Source organism: Neovison vison, chromosome 13, assembly GCF_020171115.1.
Source record: "Neovison vison isolate M4711 chromosome 13, ASM_NN_V1, whole genome shotgun sequence".
NCBI lineage: Eukaryota > Metazoa > Chordata > Mammalia > Carnivora > Mustelidae > Neogale > Neogale vison.
In genome coordinates this window covers 78966223-78993913 of record NC_058103.1, presented here as the reverse complement: position 1 = coordinate 78993913, position 27691 = coordinate 78966223, and the positions used below count along the sequence as shown (strand labels likewise).

General features: G+C 42.9%; 1 protein-coding gene across 2 annotated transcripts in view; it reads right to left on the bottom strand.

Moving 5' to 3' along the window:
* Positions 1 to 27691, bottom strand: part of SHC4 (SHC adaptor protein 4) — a 139469-nt gene that overhangs the window by 93662 nt on the left and 18116 nt on the right. For both annotated transcript variants that reach the window (XM_044230116.1, XM_044230117.1), the window contains exon 2: positions 3551 to 3621. In XM_044230116.1, coding sequence (XP_044086051.1) covers positions 3551 to 3621 — 71 coding nt within the window. The remainder of the gene's footprint in view (positions 1 to 3550; positions 3622 to 27691) is intronic.

Here is a 27691-nt window from a genome sequence, read left to right as displayed (position 1 = left end):
AAAACCTGACTAAACCTAAGGTTTTAATGATAGCCCCCGAGACAACTGGTAACAAAACAACTTGAAAAGTGGCCAAATGTCAAAATACATGCAGGTTGAGAGAAGAAAAGAGAATGAGATAAAGAAGGAAAAATTAAGAGAAGGAAGAAAAGTAAGTATCTGGGAAACGGTAGGAATTAGAGATTTTAGAGAAATCCTTGAACTTGCACAACTCTGCCCAGAGCACAGTGAGGTGTGCCTGAATCACTCGTGGGCGCATCTACAAGGAATAACATCCAGATACCGTGCCGGGCACCTTCCCTTGGGTGTGTACATTAGTTATAAACTGAATCTTCATGGCATAGAAAAAATAATCTTTTACCACGTGCTAAACGATAGGAAAATACAGACTTTCAAGTTCATAAAGATTTAAAAAACCGATACTAAAAACAAAAGATACTATGTAGCTGAGAGGGAAGAATATCAAGTAGTCAGTTCTGCTGCAGAACAGTTCAGCAACACACAACAAATGGCTTCAAAACAGTTCTACTGTTTGGTCTTGTTCGAAACCTTGAGGACATTATGCTAAATGGAATAAATCAGTCACAAAAGGACAAATACTACATGATTCCACTTATATGAGGTATCTAGAAGTAGTCAAATTTATAGACACAGAAAGTAGAATGGTGGTTGCCCTGGGCTGGGGGAGAAGGGAAGGAGGAGATATTATTTATTCAGTACAGAATTTTGACCTGGAAAGATGAGAAAGTTCTGGAGACGGATGATAAGTAACAGTTGTACAACAACATGAACGTAATTAATGCTTCTGAACAGCACACTTTAAAAATGTTACAATGGACGAGATGGGATTGGGAGGGAGACAAACCATAAATGACTCTTAATCTCACAAAACAAACTGAGGGTTGCTGGGGGGAGGGGGGGTTGGGAGAAGGGGGTGGGATTATAGACATTGGGGAGGGTATGTGCTTTGGTGAGTGCTGTGAAGTGTGTAAACCTGGCGATTCACAGACCTGTATCCCTGGGGAAAAATATATATATTTATAAAAAATAAAATAAAAAAAAAATAAATAAATAAATAAAATTTAAAAAATGTTACAATGGTAAGTTTTAAGTTATGCATATTGTGTTATGATAAATAATAGTTTTGAATATTGAGTAACAGAGAAATGTTCAAGATGATAGAAGTAGTATCAACTATTTTCTAGGTTTTCTTTTTTTTTTTTATAAAGATTTTATTTATTTATTTGACAGAGAGAGAGATCACAAGTGGGCAGAGAGGCAGGCAGAGAGAGAGAGAGGAAAGCAGGATCCCCGCTGAGAAGAGAGCCTGATTCGGGGCTCGATCCCAGGACCCTGAGATCATGACCTGAGCCGAAGACAGAGGCTTAACCCACTGAGCCACCCAGGTGCCCCTATTTTCTAGATTTTCTATAAAAAATCATCGTACATTCATGTATGAAAGAAAGACCAGAAAGGTATTCCGAAAGACAAAATGTTGGTAGACGTTATCTTAGGTGAGATTTATGAGTGATTTTCTTTTTTCATACTGTTCTGTATTTTCCAAATGTTCTCAGTAACCATACAGTCTTTTTATAACTAGAAAATAAAATTTAAAAGCCTCTAGACAGACGGTAACTACACTTGAGGTGAGCACAGTATAAAGTATAGAGAAGTTGAATCACTGTGTTGTTCACCTGACACTAATGTAACATTGTATAACAAATGTATACATTTGTCAACTATACACAAACTTCTAAAAAATTAAAAAATAAAAGTTCACCCCCTACATCTCTATCCCTCACCCGCTTTATTATTATGGTAATGGCACTCATTACTACATGAAACTCTATTGTATATTTATTTGTTTCCTTTCTATAGTCTTGTTTCCCCAACTAGAACATAAACTCCATGAGGTCAGACGCTTCTGTAGCCTCAATTCTTGAACAGTTTCAGGCACTTAATGGGCACTCCATAAATTTTTGAGTGAAAGAAAATAAGTAGGGGAATGAACAGAAAAAACAGTCATCCTCAGGTAAAGACAGGGAGCATTCCTTTGTCCAGTATCCTTAACCCAGGTACCTGGCATAGCTACTTTTTTCCTCCCATCTGTATTCTGCTCAGGATTGGAGAAGGGGCTTTCTCCAAGTTAAGGATCATGGGGATGAAAATAAAGCCTGGACACAACAGAAGTAGGACTAATATGGGAGAAAGTCATCTAGATACCAGAATACCTGCAGAATAATTGAAGGACTGAGAATGGGAAAGAGAAAACTCAGAAGAGAAGAAATGCAGCTATCTCCAAATCCCAGGATGCAGTCATGTATTTATTCAACAATCTCCATTGAGCCTCCTCTGTGTGCCCAGAACTGAGAAAGCCACCAAGAGTACAAAAGAAGTAGAATTAGATTTCATCTGAGTGGCCCCATAGGGAATACTGGGGGTTGGTGAGGGGAAGACGGATTAGAATGCATCCTAGTGAGTCCAAAATAGCATTTCCTAAAGTGCATTTCATGGAATCCTAGGGATCCGTGGGATGTTCGTTTATGTTACATGAAAAAAGGGATTCTGGGGCCAAATAAGTTTAGACAATCTAGTGAGAGGATTTTTTGAACTGCTACACAGGACTTCTCAGGGTTTTTAATATTCTCTTGTATACTGCCACTCTCCTAAAGACCAATGTGATTCCTTTTCTCAAAACGTTAAACCATGCGACATTTTTTCGAGGCCCACAATTTCATGGGATGAGCCTTAGGAAGAGTTATCCTGTCTTCACAACAAGAACATTCACCTTTGGAAAGGGTGGCCTGCCACCCCAGATGCAGATGGGCACTGTGGCTTATCCCTGAGACACACGGCGACACCACATAGAAAAGATGCCGAAGGCTCCGTCCTGAATCCTTCACACCAACCCAGTCCTCTCCCCTCACCCCCGTACCTCACCATTCTCCCAGTTACTGGTCTGGACACTTGCTGTTCCTCTTTCCATTTTTGCCTTGAGCTTGACTTTAGTGACCCATGCCTTATATTTCTGCTTCTCACTTGTGCTCTGTGTAATCATGATTTGGGCTCTTCCCCTACGCTGGGTAAGGCTCCCCTGGTTCAACCCCACGCAGCTCACTGTACACACAGAAAGAAGATGCAAGTGGAGCAAGAGGGTTCTATGCCTCATAAATGGGGAGAACGTGGGCTTTCTGACACAGAAAACTCTTCCCTAGTCTTCTTTTCAGCAACTTCTTCAACAGGTCTGAGGTTCTGTAATGGCCAATGTCTAGACATACTCTTAAATACTGTTGGTACTTGGAAAACCAGAGATTTCTATGACTTCATCATCTTATCGGTTCTTATATGGACTGCAGATGCTCCACCATACAGCTGGGAAGTCTTTCACATGATGAGGCCCTCACCCAAGGTCACTGGGCTATGTTCTACCTTCCAGCCATAAATAAAAGCCCATGGTAGATTTGAAAGCTTGCATGAAGTTCCTACAGGGAGAAACTGTTCTGACTTTAAACTATAGCCTCCAAAGCCTCTCCCATTTTTGTTCTCTTACCTTGTAACTTGGGTTCTCATTCCAAAATCCAGTGACCTCATTGACTGCAGTACTTCAATACAGCCCATGTACTGGAATAAGAAGAAAGAAAAAAAAGAAGAAGTAGGGGTTAAAAATAGCACAATGATGTTTCTCATCTTCCTAGTGATTTCCTGGGAAACACTGTAAGTCAGCTCCTGATATTAACTTAACATTGGCACAGCCAGCCTACCATTGATATTTTGGACCACTAATGGGCACATGCCTTAAGCCTCAATTGAGTTCTAAAACATCAGCTAAATCCCAGCCATGATATCGGGAAGGCAGGTAAATAAAGATGATGTGAGTTCATTGGTTACGGGCATGGGCTGTGTGCGTCTGACTCCTGGCTCTGCCACTTATTAGCAAGCTAAGCATGTGTCACTAATGGAAGCTCAGCAAGTTACTTAACTTCTCTGCACTTCAGTTTTGTCACCGGTAAAATGGGGACTACAATTAGAATTGTTACGGGAGTTAAATTTTTTCACATGGGTGAAGCTCATAGAACAGCCCCAGGTAGCTGCATGTGCTCCAGTGCCATGTGAGGCAAATAACAGAGGAACAGTGAAGCTCCTAAGGAGATAAAACAAGCATCTAATTGCATAAGTACAGAATTTAGTCATATAAGAAGATCGTTCTTTTTCACAAGATCATTCACTGAAAGGGTTCCAGAAAGGAAGAAAGAGTCATGTCCTATGCCAGGAATGGGTAAGCTTCCCTTGAACATGGAGTATTGGGAAAGGAATTATGACTTGTAAGGGAAAAGAGAGTTTATATTTATTTAATGTGAAAACCATGGTGGGCTGCCTGTACAAGAGCGAGGTGGTCAATCTGTGTGTGAGAAGCCTTATGTCGGCAGCAGTATGGTCGTGGGTTATTAGTGAGGGGAAAAGTGAGGATGTTCCTGTCAAGGGAGAAGTAACGAGAGCCCACACGGAGGAGAGATGGTGGCAATAGGAAGGAGGGGACAAATTCAAGTGACGTCATGGAAATGGGTACTACACGATTCGGCAGTTGGTTTGATCTAGAGAATAAGAGACAAGGATGAGTCAAGTATGACTCAGATGTTTCCAGCCAGGGTAGCAGAGGGAACAGTGATCCCATTAACAGAAACCGGAAAACCAGGAGAGGGGAAGATGATGAGTTGGTTTGGGATGCATTGACTGAAAGACATTGGTGGAGTATCCAGGAAATGACAAGCCTGCAGTTGAAAATTGGATTCTGGAATGGTGGAGAAGAATTAAGCCTAGGGATGCAGACTTAGTAGTCTTCTGTGTAGCTTTGCCAAGTGAGGCCGTGGGAGTAAATCCTCTTAGCAGAGCCTTAGCTGACAAGGGAGAGAGTTTCTCCGAGAATGAGCTCGGAAATGTTATGAGAGCCAAGCGGTCTGATTGAAAGTGATCTGTCAGCTCCTTGGAAATTATATGCTTCCTATTTAGCTTTCCTTTGGAAGCCTTCCAGTCTCCCTCTGCTTGGAAATGGCAAAAGCACTGGGGAAGGATGGCAGGATCCGAGGGGTGCCTCCCCAGACACTTCTTAGAGTATTTCTGAGCAAATTCTGTAGATGTAGCATCTTAATGGCATACCAGCCTACCAAATGTTGCCCAGAGCCTAGTGCTGGGACAGCTGGCTGGCCAGGACAGTCACCTCGTGATTCTCAGCCAGATTCATTTATTACACTCCTCTTGGGTCTCTAGTATTGAAACAACAACAAAAAAATTTTGAATGCTTTCTATCATTCCAATCATGCTTAACTTCCCCAGGTTAAGATATAACTGGGAAAATGAGTGAAGTCTAGAGAGTTCTGTCCAATAATCCATAAGACTTATTAGGAAAGAAAATCTAAATTTAGGGGATATGGCAGAAAGCTCATCTCAGAACTACCAGGAAGGGGCACCTGGGTGGCTCAGTGGGTTAAGCCGCTGCCTTCGGCTCAGGTCATGATCTCAGGGTCCTGGGATCGAGCCCTGCATCGGGCTCTCTGCTCCGCAGGGAGCCTGCTTCTCCCTCTCTCTCTGCCTGCCTCTCTGCCTACTTGTGTTCTCTCTCTCTCTCTGTGTAATAAATAAATAAAATCTTAAAAAAAAAAAAAAAAGAACTACTAGGAAAGGAGATTCCAAGGGTTCAAGCTTTACATGGAGATGCACTAAAAAGATTGTTTTTATATCCTCACTGGCTGCCCCAGTTTCTTCTGCCTTCAGTGTCTTCTCCCATGTAAAGACTTAGCTTCAGGTCCTCTGTTTCCTGCACCCCTCACCCTGGAAAGAATGAAATCTCCACAAAGTTGAGGTACGGGTCTGGACTACACCTCCAATTCCCGCAGGAGGCATTGTCAGTAGAGAGATGGGTGTCATCTTTCCCTTCCGTGGTAAATCATTAAGATGAGGTAGTCCTAACCAGCCCATCAAGGCACATTTTGAAAATGTAAACACCTACATTTTTCCACCTACATTTTCCTCCAGAGTGACTTTTCAAAAGTACACCTCAGACCATGTCTCTCCTTTGCTTGAGACCCCTGGTTTTTATTATCAAAGCAAACATGTTATAAACGCCCAGACCCTGTGTCTTCTCACCCCTCCTTAACCTCCAACTTCATCTGTGTCACTCTTCCCCTATACACTTCACTGCCACATTGGTCTTCTCTCTCTTCCTCAAATACACCCAGCTCTTTCCAAACACGGGGCTTTTGCCTTTGCCCCTTCCCCTCTCCCGTTCTGCATTTCTCTTCCCCCATCTCTTTCCAGGACTGACTTCTTCTCATCCTTAATGTTTTAATTTAAATATCACTGCCTCCTGTCACCCTTCATCACAGCCCTTACTGGTCCCCTTCATGCCACTGATTATCAGGTCTACTGGATGGCTTGCTTGTTTACTGCTCGTCTTCATTCCCTTGACTGTAAACATTATAACCAACACTGTATTCCCAGCACCTGGGATGGTGCCTGGGACACGCTGGTACTCAATAAATACTAGTTGGAAGAATGACTAGAGCTTCTATTGTTCAACTCCAACAGTGTCTTTAAAATGAGCAGAGGGAGAGAAGAGAGGGTGGGATGTGAAGGTCTGACTGGTCTCTCAGCTTGGGGGATAAATAAAGCATACAGGAGAAATAAGGACTCAGAAAAAGACTCCAGAGCTATAAACCAGGTTGATACCTTTGGAAGACTTCTGAATTTCTCTGTTGTCTCCTCTGTTTGTTATTTTTGTTAGTCCCCATCTTAGAGATTGACAACAACCTAAATCGAAGAGGTTCTGTAGTGAAGAGAGAGGCTGGGGAGCACGTGCCTCCTCCTCAGGCAGTCTAGTGGCCGTGGGTAGGGAGAGCCCTGGATGCTCAAGTTGATGGTGGGGACTTTAGCAGGAAGGTAGAGCAGACTGCATATCTGACAGGAATGGGAAAAAAGCCAAACAGAGAGTCAGCTGGACAGAGATGCTCCAAGGTCAATGAGACTCAACACCCATACCCATGCGAGGAAGTGTCAAAGTGGGGGCAATTCTCAGTCCAGTGCCGGAAATCACCAATGGTGGAATTTGGGCCACCAAATTTCCTCAGTGAGGAAAGAGATTTTTAGTGGAAAGACCGAGAACAAGAAGAGAGAGACTCTTCCAAGGCTTTGTTCTCAATCACACTTCACGGCAATACCCTCCTCATCTGCTTCCTTCTAAGACAGACCCAGGCATTGCTTCTGATCCCCCTTCCTTCATTCGAAAGCTATTTTGCTCCATACGCTTGACTGCCAGCAATGGCACAGGTCACACCTTCTGCCAACTTCATTGTGATAAACCAAAGTTTCTGAAGAAATGTGAGTCATGCCTGAGGTGATATGACAATGAGTACATTTCCCTTCCACCCCGGGCATGTGTTAAGAAAGGCGTTCTGAGCAAAATGACGGGAGGGAATTGGTGCCTGATTTTTCACAATTATCCTGAAGCCCAGAATGGACTTGGTCTTTTCATTAATTCACATAGTCCATTTCACTCAGAAACCACTGCTATGAGGAAGCAAAGAGAGGGCAGTGCATAAAAATAATCCGTTCACTTCTTTGTTTAGGTACCTGTTGACCACATAAGCAGACAGTAGTTGAATGTCGGTGCCTGAGGAAGGAAAAATTTGGTTTGTTGATTTAGGTATAAACTGAGAATGACAATACCTCTTACTTGTTTATTAAATGTGAATCTGAATAAGATAGGGTCTCTGTATCTTAAGAAGCCCAGACTCAGGGGCACCTGGATGGCTCAGTCAGTTAAGCATCTGACCCTTGATCTCAGCTCAGGTCTCGATCTCCTGGTCATGAGTTCAAGCTTCTTGTTGGGCTCTACACTGGGCATGGAGCCTATATTAAAATAAAAAAAAGGAGGAGGAGGAGGAGGAGAAAAGAAAAGAAAGAAAAAAAATCCGGCCTCATAAGGATAAGAGAATCATGAAAGAGATTATTTCTTTTCTTTCTAGGAGTTTAGTCATTCCATTTAGTAGATGAAGATATTAAAGTCTATTATAGGGAAGTGCCTGTCTCAGTTTCATTTATTCAGTGAGACTGAATCAGGGTTTATTCCAAAGTCCATAGCCCATTCCTGCTACTCTGTGTAAGCCCTGTATAACAGGAAAAGAAAAAACAGAAAGGGTCACTGAGCTGGCTCCCACGGACTCTTCCTTTGGTCTACTGACATGGCTAACAATGAGATGAGCCTGGGGGCCACAGCGGTGAGAGCAGGATGAATCCAGCTACTTCTGGGGACCACAGGAGGTGGCACATGAGACACAAGACACTCCCTGATTCCTGACACTGAAAAGACACCAAAGACATTTATTAGAGGCATTACAAGGGTGGTGAGAAAGTAGTGGAGTTCAGCAGTGCTCAGACAACCTTTCTATTCAGCCCCTGACAGCCGGCTTACCTAACTCCTAGCTCGTGCTCTCTCTTCATGCCCCAAGGCAGCAATAATATTTTTGTACTGTTTGAGCTTCAACCACTTGCTCCCAGGGAGAGGTGAACAGCCTATTCATAGCTGTGTGTATCTTGGGCTTTGAAGAAATTACTGGGGTTTTCAGACAGGAGGAATGATAGCTAGCTTATAAGACTCTCTCATACTGGCTCTGTTACAGAATGATTTTGACCATATTACCTAAAGGAAAAGGATATATATTCTTATACCCTCTGAAAGAATGTCTGAAGGGCACATAAGAAACTGGTAAGAAAGGTAACAGCAGTTACTTCTGGGAATGGGAGAGAAGCAGGCTTTTACTTTTTACTTTACACTTTTAGATTATTTATTTTTTAAAATAAGTAGGTAATATTATTATAGGGTATAAAATTTAAATAAAGCCTGCCTTAACCTCTAGGAAGCACAGTTCATTAATTATTAAGTAGGATTAACTCCTTTTTTTTTTTTTCCCTGTGGCATACAGTATTCCTTTCTTAGAATGTGCCTGCCCCTGTGCCAGGAATATAGCTGGATATTGTTTAAGAGAAGGCTCCAGGCATGGGCTCTGCATTTGATAAGACAGGGAAGAATGACACTTTCAAACAATCAGAACACCAAAGAACAGTATATAGTTCAGTGTGATACGACAATGGTCTGACCTTCATGCAATAAATGTTTGACAATAGTAGAGGCCACCAATGTGGCCCAAAGACACTGAAGGATTTTTGTGCCACCTTTAAATAACTTCTAGTCTTTCTCACTAAGAAAGGGGGATCAGAAGGAGGACGTTCTCTTCATAGTCTTGAGATGTTGTCTCCACTTCCTTTCTTTCTGCTCATGCCTCAACTCACTAGAGTAGTTCTGTCCTCAAAACTCTACTGAAACTGTCTGAGCAAATAAACTACGTTATCATACTTGAGTGAACTGTTTTTGTTCTCTGGTTCACCTGCCCAGGGCATTGCACTTGCTGACCTCCGCTCACCTCCTTCTGTTTCCTCTGACCCTCTCTCCCTGCTTGACTTTCATAAGAACATTTTTCTCTAATTCCTCATCTTCATTCTCTGAATGTTCCTTCTTAGCCTCCTTCACTTTTTCCTTATTTTTACCCCTGTTTTTTCTTTAAACAATGGTCTCTTCTCCTCTCACACTATACTATGCAGTCAACCCTGACTGCATCTTGGAATCAACAGGGAAGCTTAGAAAATTCTTCTGCCCAAGTTCTACTCGCACCCAATAAAGTCAATCTCTACCACATATGCCTTCAGTTATTACCTGGGCACTGATGGCACAGAGATTTTCCATCCAAGTTCTTTGCATGCTGCAGACTGGTATAATCAATGAATATTCATTCCACTCGGACTGCAGATTCGGTGTGTCCAGATTATTCCTCTACTTAAATTTCTGATCTCAAGCAACAGTATCACCAACCACCTCATTACATGAGCCAGAAAACTCAACTCTTCCCCTTCCTTCAAATCCCTCAGCCAACCAGGTGTCAAGCCCTACCAATTCAGGCTCCATATCACCTAGGGGATCTCTCTTGTCTTCTTCCCTCAACCCCACACCCTGACCCAAATTTTACCATTCTCTTTTGGGCACTCTGACTCTCAACTGCAACACATGCATGTTCCATGTACCTGAAATGAACCATATTCATTTGGCTGGCAGTAAGCAAGAGAGCAATCTCTTTGTTCAACCTTCCAGCCCCAAATCCTACTCCCCAAATTAGACCTTGACCTCAATGACCCCAGGGAAAGGAGACCTCCCTATAAATACAAACAAAAACATAAGACACTGATTCTGATCTTTGACAGTCCAAGTGCACAGATGTGGGAGATTTAGGGATGGCCCAGAGTATTCTTTACTCTACCTGAGTTTCACCTTAGTGCTGAATTTTGAACATAACCCCCACAACAAGAGAGTCTCTGGTGTCCCCCACACCTCTGAATCTGCCTTTCCCAATGCAGCTAACACCTTCTTGAAACTTGGGTCTGGCATGATATGACTCCATCCTATCCCACTCCATTCCCACCCAAAAATCTTCACAGGGCCCCCATCCTCAGACAGAGCTTCTCCAAATTTATAGAACTTCAAAATCACCAGAGGAAGTTAAAAAGCAGATATTAAAAAGCAGATTCCTCACTCTGAGAGACTTCAGTAGGTCTGAGTAACTGTGCTTTAACAAGCACTCAGATGATTCTGCTACAGGTGGTCCAAGAACCACACTTTAGAGAAAAGACCAGTCTGCAGGAAAAGATCCAACTTTCTTAAGCTTAGTGGATAGGGTCCCAACTATCATCATGCAAAGGTCACTTCTTTCAAGAATCCTCTCCTCTTCTCCCCTTCCTCACCCACAGTCTGGACTATACTCCCTTTCCTAAGCCCTCCTCTGCCCACTCTGGACTACTAGCAGACTGCTAGCAGACCTTTGATAAAAGTCTGGTTGCCCAGATGGCACTTTTTATCAACATGTGAAAATCTCTTTTAAAGCAAAAATGGTGTCTATTTCTTCTTTGTATACTCAGTGTAGAGCCTAGCTCACCAATGTTCCTAAGATAAATGGGTAAGATGAGGCTTGAATAACTTTTGAGAAAGAATAGGATGCGTATATAAAAATAATCATATTAAAGATTTAGATAATACTAACCCCTTATTCAAACTAAATCTCACTAAGTTAGATTTCCCAAAAGAACAGTCATAAAGGTCAAAAACTCAGTGCTTAATAATTATGATATTAATGAGTGAATTAACCCAGATGTAAGAAAGTAGCCAGATGAGGACAAACTCAGAACAAAGTGTCCTAAAGGAAGAACAGAATGCAAACCACTCACTCAAGTCCTTTGTTGCCATTTGGGATATGATTTTTCAAGAGAAGTCAGAAATCAGACTGTATCTGCAAGTTTTCCTCATTTCAAAACCCAACAGGTCATAGTGAACAATCCAAAAATGAAATTAAGAAAACAATCCCATTGTAACAGAATGAAAAAGAATAAAATATTTATGGATACATTTAACAAAACAAATACAAAACTTATACTTTTAAAACTATAAAATATTGTTGAAAGAAATTCAAGAAGATCATAATAAATGGAAAGATAGCCACCTTCATGGACCAGATGAGTTTATGTTGTTAAGGTGGTGAAACCAAAATCTCTCAAAACTAATCTACCAGAATTAACTAAATTCCTATCAAAATCCCAGACAGCTTCTCTGCAGAAGTTCACAAGCTGCTCCTAAAACTCACAAGGAAATTCAAGAGGCCCAGAGTTGCCAACATGATTTTGAGAAAGAACAAAGTTAGAGGACTCATATGTCCCAATTTCAAAACTTACTACCCAGCAACACAGTCAAAACAGGTGTGGTATAGCATAAAGATAGACACATAGATCAAAGGAATAGAATTAGAACCCAGAAATAAACCCTTATGTTTACTGTCAACTGATTTTTGACAAGGATGCCAAAATAATTCAAAAGGGGAAAGGACAGTCTTTTCAACAAATGGTGCTGAAGGAGGGGCGCCTGGGTGGCTCAGTTGTTAAGTGTCTGCCTTCGGTTCAGGTCATGATCCCAGAGTCCTGGGATTGAGTCCTGGGATCGAGTTCAGAAATCAAGACCTACATTGGGCTCCCTGCTCAGTGGGAGCCTACATCTCCCTCCCCCTTTTCTTTTCCCCCTGCTTGTGTTTCATCACTCTCTATCAGATAAAAAAATAAAATCTTTTTTAAAAAATGGCATTAGAGCAACTGAATACCTACATAAAAAAAAAAGAATGAAATTGGACCCCATACATTACACCATATGCAGAAATAAACTCAAAATGGATCCAAGACCTATGGATGAGAGTTAAAATGGTAATGGGAAATTGGCAAAAATCAGGACCTTGGCTATAACATCAACTGCACAAGCTAATAAATAATAGATAAATTGGATTTCATAAAAATTAAATACTTTTGTGCTTCAAGGAAGACTATCAAGAAAACGAAAAGACCGGGGCGCCTGTGTGGCTCAGTGGGTTAAGCCGCTGCCTTCAGCTCAGGTCATGATCTCAGAGTCCTGGAATCGAGCCCCGCATCGGGCTCTCTGCTCAGCAGGGAGCCTGCTTCCTCCTCTCTCTCTGCCTGCTTGTGATCTCTCTCTGTCAAATAAATAAATAAAATCTTAAAAAAAAAAAAAGAAAATGAGAAGACCACCCACAAAATGGAAGAAAATATTTGCAAATGATATATCTGGTAATGGACTTGGATCCAGAATATATAAAAACTCTTACAACCAATAATAAAAAGACAAATAACCCACTTTTAAAGTGGGCAAAAGACTGAATAAACATTTGTCCAAAGAAGATATATAAATGGTCAGTAAGCTTAAGATCATTCATCATTAGGGAAATGGAGAGCAAAATGACGAGGTACCACTTCATGCTCTCTGAGATTGCCATCATTTAAAAAACAAATGGACCCAACATAGCAAGTGTTGACAAAGATCTGGAGAAACTGGAACCCTCATACAGGGTGAGAATGTAAAATGGTGCAGGGACTAGGAAAAACAGCTTGACAATTCCTCAAAAAGTTAAATTTAGAATTACCATATGACCTAGCAATTCCACTCCTAGATAAATACCCATGAAAACTGTAAACATATGCCCATACCAAAATCTTGCACCTAAATGTTCATAGCAGTACTATTCATAATGGCCAAAAAGAGGAAACCACCAAGTATCTGTCAACTGATGAATGGACTGATAAAAAGGACACATCACGCATTGGAAAAGCATTTGGCAATGAAAAGGAACAGATTACTGATACAGGCCACAACACGAGTGAATCTTGAAACTATTATTCTAAGTGAAAGAACGCAGTCACAAAAGACCACATGTTGCTTGATTTCATTTATGTGCAATGTCCAGAGTAGACAAACCTATGGAGCTAGAAAGGAGAGCCTCAAAGTTTAGTGGATGGGATCTGACTGCTGAAGAGTCCAGGGTTTTCTTTGGGATTGATAAAGATGTTCTAAAATTGGAGGTATTGGTACAACCCTGTGAGTGTACTAAGAGCCATAGAATTGCACACTTTAAATGGGTGAATCGTACGTATGTGGATTACATCTCAATAAAGCTGTTACCAAGCAACAATAACAGGCAAAACAAACACTATCTGTGAGACAGCGTGTGACCCTGATGTAAACTGTGCAGGAAATATGGTCGAATAGAGGGATAATGAAGAACGAAATGAGGCATCAGAAATCATTCAAGTTGTTGGACGTCCTCTTCAGCACTCCTGAGGCTGAGCTCACTGATCTTCCCTTGGGCTCCCGGAGCATCTTGGTCATGGAGCTGCTCACCCAGTTGTTCTGCCATTTATCTTTTTAAATGTCGACGCCTGCAGCTGGACTGTGGGCTTCTCAAGGGCAGGGAGTGTCTTAGTCATCATTATCCCCAGCACCTCTTACAGTGCAGTAAATGATTTATTGGAATGAAGTAGCCAAGAAATGATATTCAGGAAGTCTCAAAATAACCTGCATCCTAACTGGACCGTCTGTCATGGGTTCCTTCTTAAAGGGATATGTTGCCAGTTAAAATAATCAAGAGAACCCAGCCAAAGCCGTCCTCGTGCCAACTCTGAGTCAGTACGTGCGTCGTATGAGAAGGAAGGGAAGGGCTTCCCCGCTTAGGGTAGCAACCATGGGAGGGAAACCGGGGCACGCAGTCAATGGGGCTGCAGGGCCCCTCCTCTGGAACAGGAAGCAATACTGGGGAGCACGTTTCGAGGGAGCTCAGTGAGACAAGCAAGAAGACAGGCCTCTGTGGAAGAGGCACAAGGGGTCTTGGCCAAAACAGACTGTTCTTGGAGTGGTCGGTAACGCATTTGAAACCTGCACCCGAGAGCACAGAGCCGTGGACACCTTCCCTCTCTCTGCCGTTCTCTGTTCTCTTGTATTAGTCTTTCTTCGGAGCGTTGTTTGCTGCCAGCTTGGCGTGTTTGTTTGTTTGTTGTCTGTCTCCCCACACTAGAACGTTGGTAGCAAAGAGCCGAGATCACTCTATCCTCCACCCTTGGAAGGCCACCTGGCATGGAGTAGCCCCCCAAATCACAAGCTTTGGTTAATTAAACTTCACACACACACACACACACACACACACATGCCCCTTTGGTTGAACTGAATATATTTTTTAGAAATCCAAACACTTCCCCTGCTGAGAGCTCCTTCTCTTGCCCCAGGTTCAACAGCCTGAGTATCTGTAATTGTTCCTTCATTCACACTCCAGGTGTTGGTAAGCAAGCCATCTCAACCCGGAGCCCTCACTGTTCACAAAGATGAAATCTTCTAAAAGTAAGTTGTGCGTTCTGCTTGTTCTTCCGAAAGCCAGAACTGCCTCTGCAGGCTTCTTGGCCAAGCCAGAGCAGGGCTGTGAAGGGGGCAAACCTCGGCACCTCGGCCACCCTCACCCCCCATGCTCTTTCCCGACCAAGTAGACTCCGTTGCCACAGCAGATGGAGAAAACATCTGTTGTTTTAAAGTCCATGTAAGGCGAGCGGAGCTGATGTCTTAACTTTCATTTCCTGGGGGAATTTTAGAATTAAATAGGGAAGTTTAAGGGTGCCTGGGTGGCTCAGTCGTTAAGGGTCTGCCTTTAAGCTCAGGTCATGGTCCCAGAGTCCTGGGATTGAGCCCCACATTGGGCTCCCTGCTCAGCAGGAAGCCTGCTTCTCCCTCTCCCTCGGCTTGTGTTCCCTCTCTCACTGTATCTCTCTATCTCTGTCAAATAATAAATAAATAAATAATTTTTAAGGGACGCCTGGGTGTCTCAATGGGTTAAAGCCTCTGCCTTCGGCTCAGGTCATGATCCCAGGGTCCTGGGATTGAGCCCCACATCAGGCTCTCTGCTCGGCTGGGAGCCTGCTTCCTCCTCTCTCTCTCTCTGCCTGCCTCTCTGCCTACTTGTGACCTCTGTCAAATAAATAAATAAAATCTTTTTTAAAAACTTTTTAAAATTATTAATTAATTAATAAGTAAGGGAAGTTTTAAATTGATTCAAAAGAAGATTTCTCTTTGATAGCAGTGGGCAATCCAGGATCCTGCAGATAAAACGTCTTGAGGGATAGAAGCCCAGATCAACAATAAAGATCTTGGTCAGGTTGGCACTTTGATGATGCTCTAACACACTAGGATATGAGCTATCTACAACTGGCCAAAGAAACCTTCCCATGTATCTGGAAAAAAGTCCTGGCCGTCCGTGGGCAAGGAAAGTATGCCAACCATCTGCATCACGTGGGGTGGCTATGCTGGGTCACATACCAACAGTCCTACTCCCATCGAGAACCCCTTACCACAGGGATTTTTTTGAACTGAGAGAGGTTTCATCTCTGCCTACGGACCTGAGCACAGACACAGTCACTCAGCCAGGGGTCATCCCTGTGGCAGAAAGCAGATGGGGAACTTTGGGAGGGCCACAGCCTCTCCCAGGAATAACTCAGCACCCATGCATGGGGAGACATGGGCAGCTCTTTCTGTGGCTGGGCAAGGCCAGAAGGGCCAGCCTATGCGACCACATGCTTTGACACAGAGATCTGCATGGTCTTTTTTCATTTGATCATTGCAATAAAATTGCAGCAGACACTGAGTAAGGGTCTGACACTCAATTTATGGATGGGAATAACAGATTCTTAGAGGTTTGGTGCTCTGTTCAAGGGCCATGGAGCTGCTTAATGGGTCTCTTAATGCTTATTGCTATGATAGTCCATGGTATCTCCCTGATCTGGAGATGCTGATCATCTAGGGAAGACTCCAAGCCCAGCATTTTTCCAAGATACCAGATAGTACATAGTGATGTGCCTCCTGTTGATGAGACATCTGCTGACAGCAATTTCCTCACGGTACCTGGGTCAAGTAGGAGTTTTCCCCATGATGCTTACCCCTCCGAAGTGCCCCATGCTTCATGATGGGTACAGCCTGGGGAGATATTTAAAATGAAAATGAATTCAGGACACTGAAAACTTCTGGGTTGAAGACACTACACGGAGCCTCTTGTCCCCCATCCACCCAAACCCTCACTGTAAGCAGCAAAGACCTGATATTGCTGTATCCCCAATACCTAGAATATGGCCTGGCAGACAGTAGCCCCTCAAAATACCTGTAGTTGATTGAACTGCATATGTTTCTAAAAATCCAAACATCGACCCTGCTGAAAGCTCCTTCTTCTGCTCCAGGTTCAAAAGCCGAAAGCCTAAAAGCTAGACTTGTTCATTCAATATATATATATTTTTTTTAATTCAGAGAAAAGAGAGTGGGAAGGCCAGCCATCCTCTGTAGGTGGCAGAAGTTCATATAACGTACAGTCTCACAGCGGCTTGAAGCGTGACGGCCGCCTCCACTGCCCGAGATGGTAAGTATTGTGCTCGGTTCCACACCTTGTCGGTCACCCTCTGTGCTCTTGAAAAACAGGAATTGCACGGTACATAGGTGGATTTTCCTTGACCAAATATTCTCAATGTGCTCTTTGCAGAAACTCTTTAAGGGCCCTGTATCTAATATTCCATTTTAATGTTTATGAGATTCAAAAGCTGCACCCAATAGCTTTAAGCCAAGTCCCTTGTGGGGAGGAGCAAGTGTTAGCACTGTGTGCAGGCCTCCTAAGAAACTTTTAAGAGATTTTTTTTTTTTTTGGGGTCACTGTGGAGGCCAAATCCTAGGAGACTGGGAATCCTTTTCTATTGTTCTTGGAGAAAGTTTCTAAGGTGGTGGGACTAGTTCCTCATAATGGAAGTGAGAATTGGGACGCCTGGGTGGCTCAGTTGTCAAGTGACTGCCTTCGGCTCAGGTCATGATCTCAGGGTCTTGGGATAGAGCCGCGCATTGGATCCCTGCTCAGCAGGAAGCTGCTTCTCCCTCTCCCACCCAGCCTGCTTGTGTTCCTTCTCTTGCTGTATCTCTCTCTCTGTAAAATAAATAAATAAATCCTTTTTTTAAAAAGGCAAATGAGAATTGGAATACTGGCCTTACCCTGATTAGCTGCTTTTGTAATACTAATTGACTATGCTCTCCTGATGGACCCAGTGAAATCCCATGTTGTGTCAAAGCATTAATACATTCGGAAGAGAAGTCTTAACGGTGTTGCTCACAGGAAGAACAACTGAATAATTGATCTCAACAGCCATTTAACTAGAGACCTAGGGTTTAAAAAGCAAGGTTTTTCTTAATCCCTGGAAGACCTTCATTCCTCTGGACACTTTATCCTTCCATTTTATCTTCATTCATCTACTCCCTGCCCCTCCTCTCTTCATATATGTGGGAATTATTGGGGCTGTTCCATTATTGTTTCCGATTTTTTGCCTTCCCAGCACAAAGTAGAATTACACTTCTCCTGCCCATTTGAAGTTGGGTGCTGTGCCTGATTTGGCCAATAATATTCAGGTAGACTATCACTTTGAGAGTGGTTTTTCACATACCCCTTCTCTTACGATGGGAGACCTCAGGCCTCCTGAGCAAGGGGCAATGATTGTACTGGAATGACAGGTCCCTGAGGGAGAATAACTCAGTGCAGAGCCCCCCAGTCAATCTGCTGTGGACACGTGGTATAAACAAGAAATAAACTTTTGTTGTTTAAGTTGCTGTAAAGCTGAGATTGCTTATTCACAGAATGACCTAGTCTATCATGACTGATACAGTAACCACAGAAGTGGAAAATGAATATGCCAGAGTCTAGGAGCACAGGTTTTAACAGCTAGGCAGGCCTGTGTTTGAATCTCAGCTTTGCACATACTAGCTGTGAAACCTGAGGTAAATAACTTTACATCGCATCTCATCCTTATCTATAAAATAGGGACAATGAGTTACCCATTTCATAGGGTTATTATGAGGTTCCAATGTGGTAACACGTGTGGTGCTGAGCACAGTGACTGGCACATGGGAAGGGCTCAGCAAGGGGCAATGATTGTACTGGAATGACAGTGTTGTTCTTCCCAAACTCCCTGAGTTCTACCCACCTCCTAGTTTGGGGAGCTAATGAATAAGTCTCCACTACCATAAAGGGACCTCAATCAAGACTACTCTTCATAGGAGTGTGATAAACACTGGGATACAATGTGCTATGGGAATGTGTAAGAGGGGGGCTCCAACCGAGCCTCAGGGAATCAGGAAAGATATTTCAGAAGAAGGGATGCTGGTGTGAGTCATAAAGGGCAACTAAGGGGAGGTTGGAGGAGAGATTTCAGGCAAGAACATGACATGCTCAGTAGGTAAGGGTAAGAATAAGTGGTGCTGCTACTAGGTACTTACCAAAAGGATACAAACATAGTGATCCTAAGAGGCACCTGCAACCTAATGTCTATAGCAGCAATGTTCACAATAGTCAAACTACAGAAAGAGCCCAAATGTCCATCAGCAGATGAATGGATAGAGAAGATGTGGTGTATATATATGCAATGGAATATTACTAAGCCATCAAAAAGAATGAATTCTTGCCACTTGCAACAATGTGGATGGAACTAGAGGGTATTATGCTAAGCGAAATAAGTCAATCAGAGAAAGACCATTGTCATACTATTTCACTCATTTTAAGAAACTCAATTTAAGAAACAGCACAAAGGATCATAGAGGAAGGGAGAGAAAAATAAAATAGGATGAAATCAGAGACAAAGAAAACCATAAGAGACCCTTAACTATAGGAAATAAACTGAGGGTTGCTGGAGGGGAGGTGGGTTGGGGGAGATGGGGTAACTGGGGGATGGGCGTTAAGGAGGGCATGTGATGTAAGGAGCACTGGGTGTTACATGCAACTGATGAATCACCGAACTCTACCACTGAAACTAATAACACACTATATGTTAATTACCTAAATTTAAATAAAATTAATTTTTTTTTAAAAAAAAGAAGGGGTGCTGCAAAAATACTAAAGACTTCAATACGACTAAAATCCAGAGACACAGCTGGGAGGACAGGCGGTGGTTCTAGTACAACTACTATCAAGTTAGTTGTCTGCCCACACAATTCAGTGGGCTCTTGGTGGGCAGAAGCTGGGTCTCAGTCACTTGCATTTTTAGAGTCTGGCACAGTACATGACACATAGTGGGATCTCAACAAATGTTTATAGGATGTCTGATGATTATAAACAAATTTCAGGCTACTCAAGCTTACGTGTGATGCCAATTTCTCCTCATTCTTCCATAAGTTTCCAAACAACACTTCCGCTCAGCCCACTTCTCAGACCCAAATAAATACAAGCTAAAAATATAGCCCAGGTCATGAATCATAAATGAGATGGAAAAGCAGTGACTCACAGAAGTTAATCTGCTTCCCAGGAGAGTGTTGCTGGATGTCCTCTGCTGTGAAAGGTGGAGGCAAAATGCCAGCACCATCGCTGTACAGATAAAGTTAATGTAATTCCCAGGCCTGCCATTGGGCACCCATCTGGTATTCCAAGGCTCCCATTCAGAGTTGCCAAGGGGCAGCGGCCTGTGCATCCCATACAAGGCAGCAGAGGGATGGGCCCAGCAGAGGCTGACAAAGCTGATCTGCCTCTGTGCTCAAGAAAATGGTATAGGGCTCTATCTACTGTCTCTAGTTGTCCAATCTGTGCTTGGACAGATTGTTGGCTACGGCCTTAATTTGGTTACAAATTAGCCAAGGCAACACCTTTACAGAATGACTTAGCAGATGACCAACCAATTATGTTATATATCTTTGTTTAATTAAGTTGGGAACTTTAATCTAATAGTGACAGTGCGTGTATGGTCTCTTCTGCCAACCCCCAGTCACTTAATATGTTACAATTTTGGGGATTTAAGATCTTATTTGTCAGTTCTGAATCTCCTCAAAAATATTAAATAAATTATGCCCTACACCCTCCATCACACAAATCAGTCTCGGCCTTCAGTGCTTGGGACCTAGAGTTTTTAAATTAAATCAAACATTACTGGGGGAATACGACACACTCACAAATGACGGCTTCGGCAAGTACCACCACAATGGAGCAAACTTAACAGCTCCATCAAACATTCTCTTCCATCCCCCTTCCCCCACCCAGCAGCGTCTGCACTTCAGAGATTCAGAGATCCACCCCCTTTAGCTAGATTCAAAGATCCTCACACTTTTGCTCCCACCCCTGCCTGTAAAGTAAATCTCACTCTCAGCAAATAATCTGAAATTGTAGCTAGCGGCATATATAGCTAAAATACTATTAAAAACTAGAGGTACCTGGGTGGCTCAGTGGGTTAAGCCTCTGCCTTCGGCTCGGGTCATGATCTCAGGGTCCTGGGATCGAGCCCCATGTTGAGCTCTCTGCTCAGCAGGGAGCCTGCCTCCATTCCTCTCTCTCAGCCTGCCTCTCTGCCTACTTGTGGTCTCTGTCTGTCAAATAAATAAATAAAATCTTTAAAAAAAAAAAAAAACTAGAGGTACCCTTTAATTATTACTGGAAAAGGCCAGCATTTTTACCATCAGTGGTCATATGTAGTCAAACATGATGTCCCCAGTAAGAGCATTTATATATGGTGGTTTTAATCTTTCCAGCTCTCTAGGACTGTAACCATGCCCGGTGTGTGGTCATGTCTGGAGGCGATGGTGGCCAAAGAGCCTCATTCATACCATCCTCCCTCCAAGTCACAGCACTCAAGTCCTCCATGAATGGTCAGTTGTTCTGTTATGCTGAAACCACAGCTCCCATTAGTCAGTCTCCCACATGATGATAAACTGCTGAATGACGTCATACTGGTTTTCAGCTTTTATGATTTCTCTGAAAAAGTAGCAGCCGCCAACAACATGCCTTTGCAGAACTGCAGCCCAAATGTTAATCATCTCTCATTACACTTCTTTCTGCTTGAAACAGAAGAGTTTTCTGTAGCTCAAGCCAGTGAATCCTGACCCCTTATAATGTGACTAGAAGGATATTCGAGTTTGAGGGAATTTAGAGATGACCCATTCAAACCCTTCTTACTTTTCATGGAGATTACCCATTCAAACTTTCTTACTTTTCACAAATAGTGCCCTATTTGATGTCACTCAGCATTTAAAGGGCAGGCAGGGTAGAGTCCATGAAAGATCCAAAACACAAGTTGGAAACACACAAGGAGAACCAGATGAGTGTGATACAGTGGAAGTCAAGAGCACACAGATTTTTTTTGGAGAAAGAGACTGTTTACTGAACTCAGGGCAGTGGAGATGACCAAGATGCTAAGGGGCTGGAAAGTGTCCACTGGAATCTGGCAACCGTTGGCTTTCATTGTTGGCTTCGTGGAGCAGTATCAGTAGAGGAGAGAAGAAGAGGGCAGAGAGCAGGGGATTTAGAGTGTGATGTAGAGGTGAGGAAGTTAACCAGAAAGCATCGTGCTTTTGTTTTTATTTTTGCTTTGAGAACTTTACATTTTAACAAAAGGGGAAAGATAAACTAAGAAGAGGAAGTTATTTTAAAAATGGAACAGGCTTGCCCATGTGCTCATAGGATAGAAAGGTTGACAATAACAGGACAGGGGAAGAGGATGCAGGGTCACAGAGCCCGGGGACACAGAAGTAGAGACTCTCCGCGAAATGTGTAAGTTCTGGCTCAAATAAGCTCTTATAATAAGAGCTTGTCCCAAGTGCCCAAATCATATAGCTTTCAAAGCTGGAAGAAGAATTTGCCTTTTTCATAAGTCTGGATACCATTTGGGGATTCTTAAATTTTCTTATAAATCATCAGGACTGAGCCCAAGGGTGGTAAGTGGAAATGCTGTTAGGATGGACAGCTGCACAAGTCTATGATTTTAGCAACTGTAGCCTCCTTCAGAATTAAATCTCAGGGCCATTGTGATCAGAGCTAGAAGCGGGTGACCTGCTAAGTCAATATTTTTACAAAAACAAAACCCTAGACTCACAAAATCTTTGCACTTGAAAAAACTCTTTGCCTCAATCCTCTAAATTTCAAAGCATTTAAAAAATTTGAACAAGGTCATGCAACATCACAAAACTCAAAACAGGTATAGAAATTTGCAGACATGTTTGCTCTATCACAGACACCAAGTTCCCAACAAATTCTAACATAGATTTTTGAGTCAAACTCAAATAATGATTTTAAAAAAGTAACACCTTCAAAAGTCAAATAGAATTTCAGAATCAATTTGCTGGTTTTATACTTGTAATCATTTTTTTTTTAAAATTTCAGTGTTTTTAACTGAATAGAAAGAAAAGAGTGCAAGGAAGATCCTATTTTCTTTTAAAGTCCATTTGCATGGGGTAGATTACCTATACTATTGGTTATTATATTAAATAATGACTTTCTACAATGTGCCTGTGAACGCATGATCTCAGGGTTGTGAGTTTGAGTCCTACATTTGGTACAGAGATTACTTAAAAATAAAATCTTAAAAAAAAAAAGTAATGACTTTCTAGGATATATTGTTCGATTAAGTCATCAAAAACCTAGGGGCAGGGAGAGTCAGGTGGTTATAGCTACTAATGAAGAGTCTAGTTCAGGTTGGAGATTCTCACGGAAATCAGGAAGTTTCTTTCCTTCCCTAGCCACTGACTACATTTTAAACTTTCAACTATTACCTTAAATACCCCTGACCATATATATATAACTGGAAACCAAGAAGAATAGGTGACATCACACAGAGGGGTCTACGTCAGCCATTCCCACACAACCTGAAGAGGGCCTCTGTTGATAGCATCATTTCCTTTAATGTTCTTCTAAATCCTATATCCTCTGGAAAGTCCTCTGATGCTCCCACTGAAGAGCTGAGAGGGACAATTCCATCATCACCAACAATCCTCCTTTTCAACAATCTGAGCCTACAAACTTTGAAGTGGTCCAGGGATGGGCTGCGGTAAAACTTGGCACAGCTCTGTGTGTTTAACACGGTGTGGTGACCAGCCTCTGTCTCGTCCATCCTAAAACATAAGCTCCTAGGAGGCCAGGGTAGAGACTCTGAGTTGCCTACCTACATCCCCTCCTCTTTTTTCCTTTCCTCCTTTCTTCCCTGCCAACAGAACCCACTATGTGCCCAGCTTCAAAACCACTATTTCCGAGCTTTCGTTGAAGCCAGAAGACCAAGGAGATTTAAGAGGATGTCATCAGGTAGGACTTCAAGGAACGCTCCTTTAAAGAGGATCACTCAGCGAGGAGGTGCCCCATTTTTGTCTTAGTCCTTCCTTCTTCCTGCCATCTGGAAAACGCATATAATGGGGGGGGTGCTCCCATCTTTGTGTCACAGTCTTGAATAAGTCTGAGGATCGAAGCTATGTGTTAAGGATGGCCAAACAGAAAGATGGAAGGAGCCTGGGTGATTGATCACTGTGGGACCATAATGCAGCCTTGGCGTACCTACCTATGGACATTTTTTACATGAGTGAAAACGAAAACCTCTGTCTTGTTTACACCCTCATCATTTGAGCCTTTGTGACAACCTAATCCTAAGAGACAGAGGTCTTTTTAAGATGGCATTCGAGAAGTCAGGGTTCCTCTGTGGCTCCCTTCCTACCAAGTGAGAGCTCTAAGCACAGGTTTTAGACTAGAATCAGTTCAATAGCTCGTAAACAGACTTTCCCAAATCCCTATTATCTGAATGTAGCTTAATAGATTAACACCTTAAAAAGAAGTGTTCTACTTGACAACTTCAAGTGTCCTAAACATTGGTAAAAATACAGAAGTAAGTGACTGAAGAGTTTTTGTTTTGTTTTGAGAAAGAGAGAGAGCACATGGTTGAGCAAGCAGGGGTGGGAGAGAGGCAGAGGGAGAGGGAGAATCTTTTTTTTCTTTTTAAGATTTTATTTATTTATCTGACAGAGAGGGGTCACAAGTAGACAGAGAGGCAGGCAGAGAGAGAGGAGGGGAAGCAGGCTCCCTGTTAAGCAGAGAGCCTATGTGGGGCTCGATCCCAGGACCCTGGGATCATGACCTGAGCTGAAGGCAGAGGCTTTAACCCACTGAGCTACCCAGGTGCCCTGGAGAGGGAGAATCTTAAGCAGACTTCCCGCCCAGTGCGGGACTCGAACTCACGACCCTGAGATCACAACCTGAGTCGAAATCAAGAGTCGGATGTTTAACCAACTGAGCCATCCAGATACCCGAAATGAAGACATATTTTAAAATTAAGCCAAACCCTAAAGCTTCTGTTCGTGTTTTTCTCTTAAGGCGAACATCTTAGTCCTTCATTTAGAGCCAATTTACTCTTGATTTAGATACAGTGTTAACAGGTTGTCCTCTCAGAAGGCCAGAACCTCAAACTGAAATGTTGGATTCTCTCAAAGACAGGCCTACTGATCTCAGGGTCCTGGGATCGAGTCCCGCATCGGGCTCTCTGCTCAGCGGGGAGCCTGCTTCCCTCTCTCTCTCTCTCTGCCTGCCTCTCCGTCTACTTGTGATTTCTCTCTGTCAAATAAATAAATAAAATCTTTAAAAAAAAAAAAAAAAAAGACAGGCTTACTACCAAGAGCAAACAGGCACAGCTCCCTGAACACAAGGAATCTTAAAAATTGTAGAAATATAGACACATAAGTTCAGAAAGCTCAGAGATTAGGGGACTCAGTGTGCAGAGGCAAGTAGCCCAGTATAGTTACTAGCTCTGGCCGGTATATCTTGGGTCTCATTACAACACCATGACTGCCACACCTGATGTTACCCAAAAAGCCAAGAAATGATAGCATCATGATGGTTCGAATGAAGACTCCATTTCCATCAGAAGAAAAAGGAAGTTCCTTTCCAACCTGTATGCACTCACAGGTATAGACCAAAGAAGGTCGTGAACACATGTCCACACAAACATTTTTGTTTGTTTGTTTTTTTAAGATTTTATTTATTTATTTGACAAACAGAGATCACAAGTAGGCAGAGAGGCAGGCGGGGAGAGAGGAGGAAGCAGGCTCCCCACCAAGCAGAGAGCCTGATGCAGGGCTCAATCCCAGGACCCTGAGATCATGACCTGAGCCGAAGGCAGAGGCTTTAACCCAATGAGCCACCCAGGCGCCCCACCACACACACATTTATGCAGGAATGCTCCTTGCAGCATTATTCATTATAACTGTTAAGTGGGAACAACTCAAATATCTATCAGCTGGTGAATGCAACAACAAAATGTGGTATATTCAGCCATAAAAGGAATGCAGTATTGGTAGGTGCTGCAAAATGGGTGAATTTGGAAAATATTTTGCTCAGTGAGAGACACCAGACACAAAAGACCACCTATTATATGATTCCATTTACATGAAATACCCCAAAGAGCCAAATCTAGAGAGACAGAAAGTAAGATTCATGGCTGCTGGGGGCTGTGGGGCAGAGGTAGGGAACTTACAGGTACCTGGCTTCTTTTTGGAGCGATAAACATATTCTAAAACCTGATCGTGGTGCAGGACCCACGTGGCTCAGTCAGTTAAGCGGCTGACTCTTAATTTCGGTTCAGGTCATGATCTCAAGAGTCGTGAGATCGAGACCCATGTTGGGCTCCTTGCTGGGCATGGAGCCTGCTTGGGATTCTCTATCTTCCTCTGGCCCTCTGCCGCCAACACATACTCTCTCTCTCAAAAAGATAAATAATAATAAAATAAAACCTCATTGTGGCGCCCCCCCCCAAAAAACCCGAATTGTACACTTAAAGTGTGAATTTTATGGTATACAAATTGTATCTCAATAAAACTGCTATAAAAAATAAACCATAGATCTGAAGAAAAAAATCTGGCCTTTCCCTCCCCCCTCCAAAATTTTTTTTTATTCAGTCATCAACCATCTCTGAAGAAAAGGAGCATACAATATTCATTATGCAGAGGTTTCCATGTAAAGTATTTTAAGTCTTAGAAGACTGACTTCTCAAGGGAGAAGCTTCAGTTGTCTGAAAAATTCAATGATTTCCTGGTGATGTCAACTAAATGAGTTGACTGTATCAGGATTCCTACCGGTGGGTGTTGACAGTGTCTGTGGGCAACTCATTCAGGAGAAACAGCCCCCCTCTTAACTCACTTGAACAGTTGGGCGATGACTCACAGACTTTCTGTCCTTTCACTCCCACAGAGTTGTTCAGTATGTGTAGGAAGCATTAACTCACTAGCAGGTGAGCCACCTCAAAACCTTTCTAGAAGTCAGTAGGATATAATCCTAATAAAAATATGGCCCGTGAGTACACACATGATGCTTCCTGGAGGCCTCTGGAATGGATACTCCCAGCCTGCCAAGACCCAAGGACCTCCCACAGCCACGCCCACATCCTACCTCATCCTGCATCTTCCTTTCCCTTCCATTCCCTCCCCTCCCCCATCCCCTTTTCCTCCTTCTTTTCACAGGTAATAGCCTCTTTAGGAAATCTGATTCTTATATGTTGCAAAGGGAGATTTGGAAGCTTGCCACACATCCTGGGCCAGAATCCCTTTGGTTTGCTCCATGTTGGAGTTGGCTGCATGGCTTCCTCCTCCCCTCCCAGTCATCTGTCTTGCTCTCTGTGTATGTCCCGCCCATTCCCTCCACAAGTCCTTCCTACCGCTGGACCAGGCACAAGAATAAGGTGCTTGCAGTTTGGGCCTTTATCTCACCAGAATTTTGCAACTTGTCATGAAAGATAAAGAATGAAAGATTTGGTGTTGAATAAAGGTTTCTTTGTTTTTCAGGGAACAGCTTATAGCTACTCCAGATGGGTTAACATATTTTTTTTTTTTTTAACTCGTCTCTGTATTTAAAGGGATTAAGAAGAGATACTTGAAATAACTTGGACGGGGCCTGAGAGTCCAGCATTATGTAGACAGCCATGTGTTGGCTCCCATGGGCTGTCTATCCACAATGTAAATGCTGGGGAGTTGGGGGTAGGGGATGCAGTTAGATGTCTTGAAAGTTTCAGACATTTACTTAGTTGGGGGTAATTATTCAGACATTATTTAGTTGGGGGTAGGGGATGCAGTTAGGTGTCTTGAAAGTTTCAGACATTTACTCCAAACTTTCAGGACTTCAAAGATATTTTCTTTTCAAATCAAAAAGTCTTTCCAAGGATGTCTTCATTTAGCCAGAATATGTCTCTTTAAACATCATTTTAGAAAACAAAAGAAAACCAGCACAAAAATGGATGAGCCTCTGGTCAGGGTTCTCCTCTTCCCCATCCCTGGAAGACTCCTGGCTGAGGCACCAGGTCTCATGCTCTCTGGCAAAGCCCCTTATGTCTGCAGGCAGAAGAGAGTGGACCCTGTCTGCCCAGGCTGTCTTCACAGTCAGCACCTTCTCTCATCTGCTCAAGGGATGTCACACACAACTAGTTT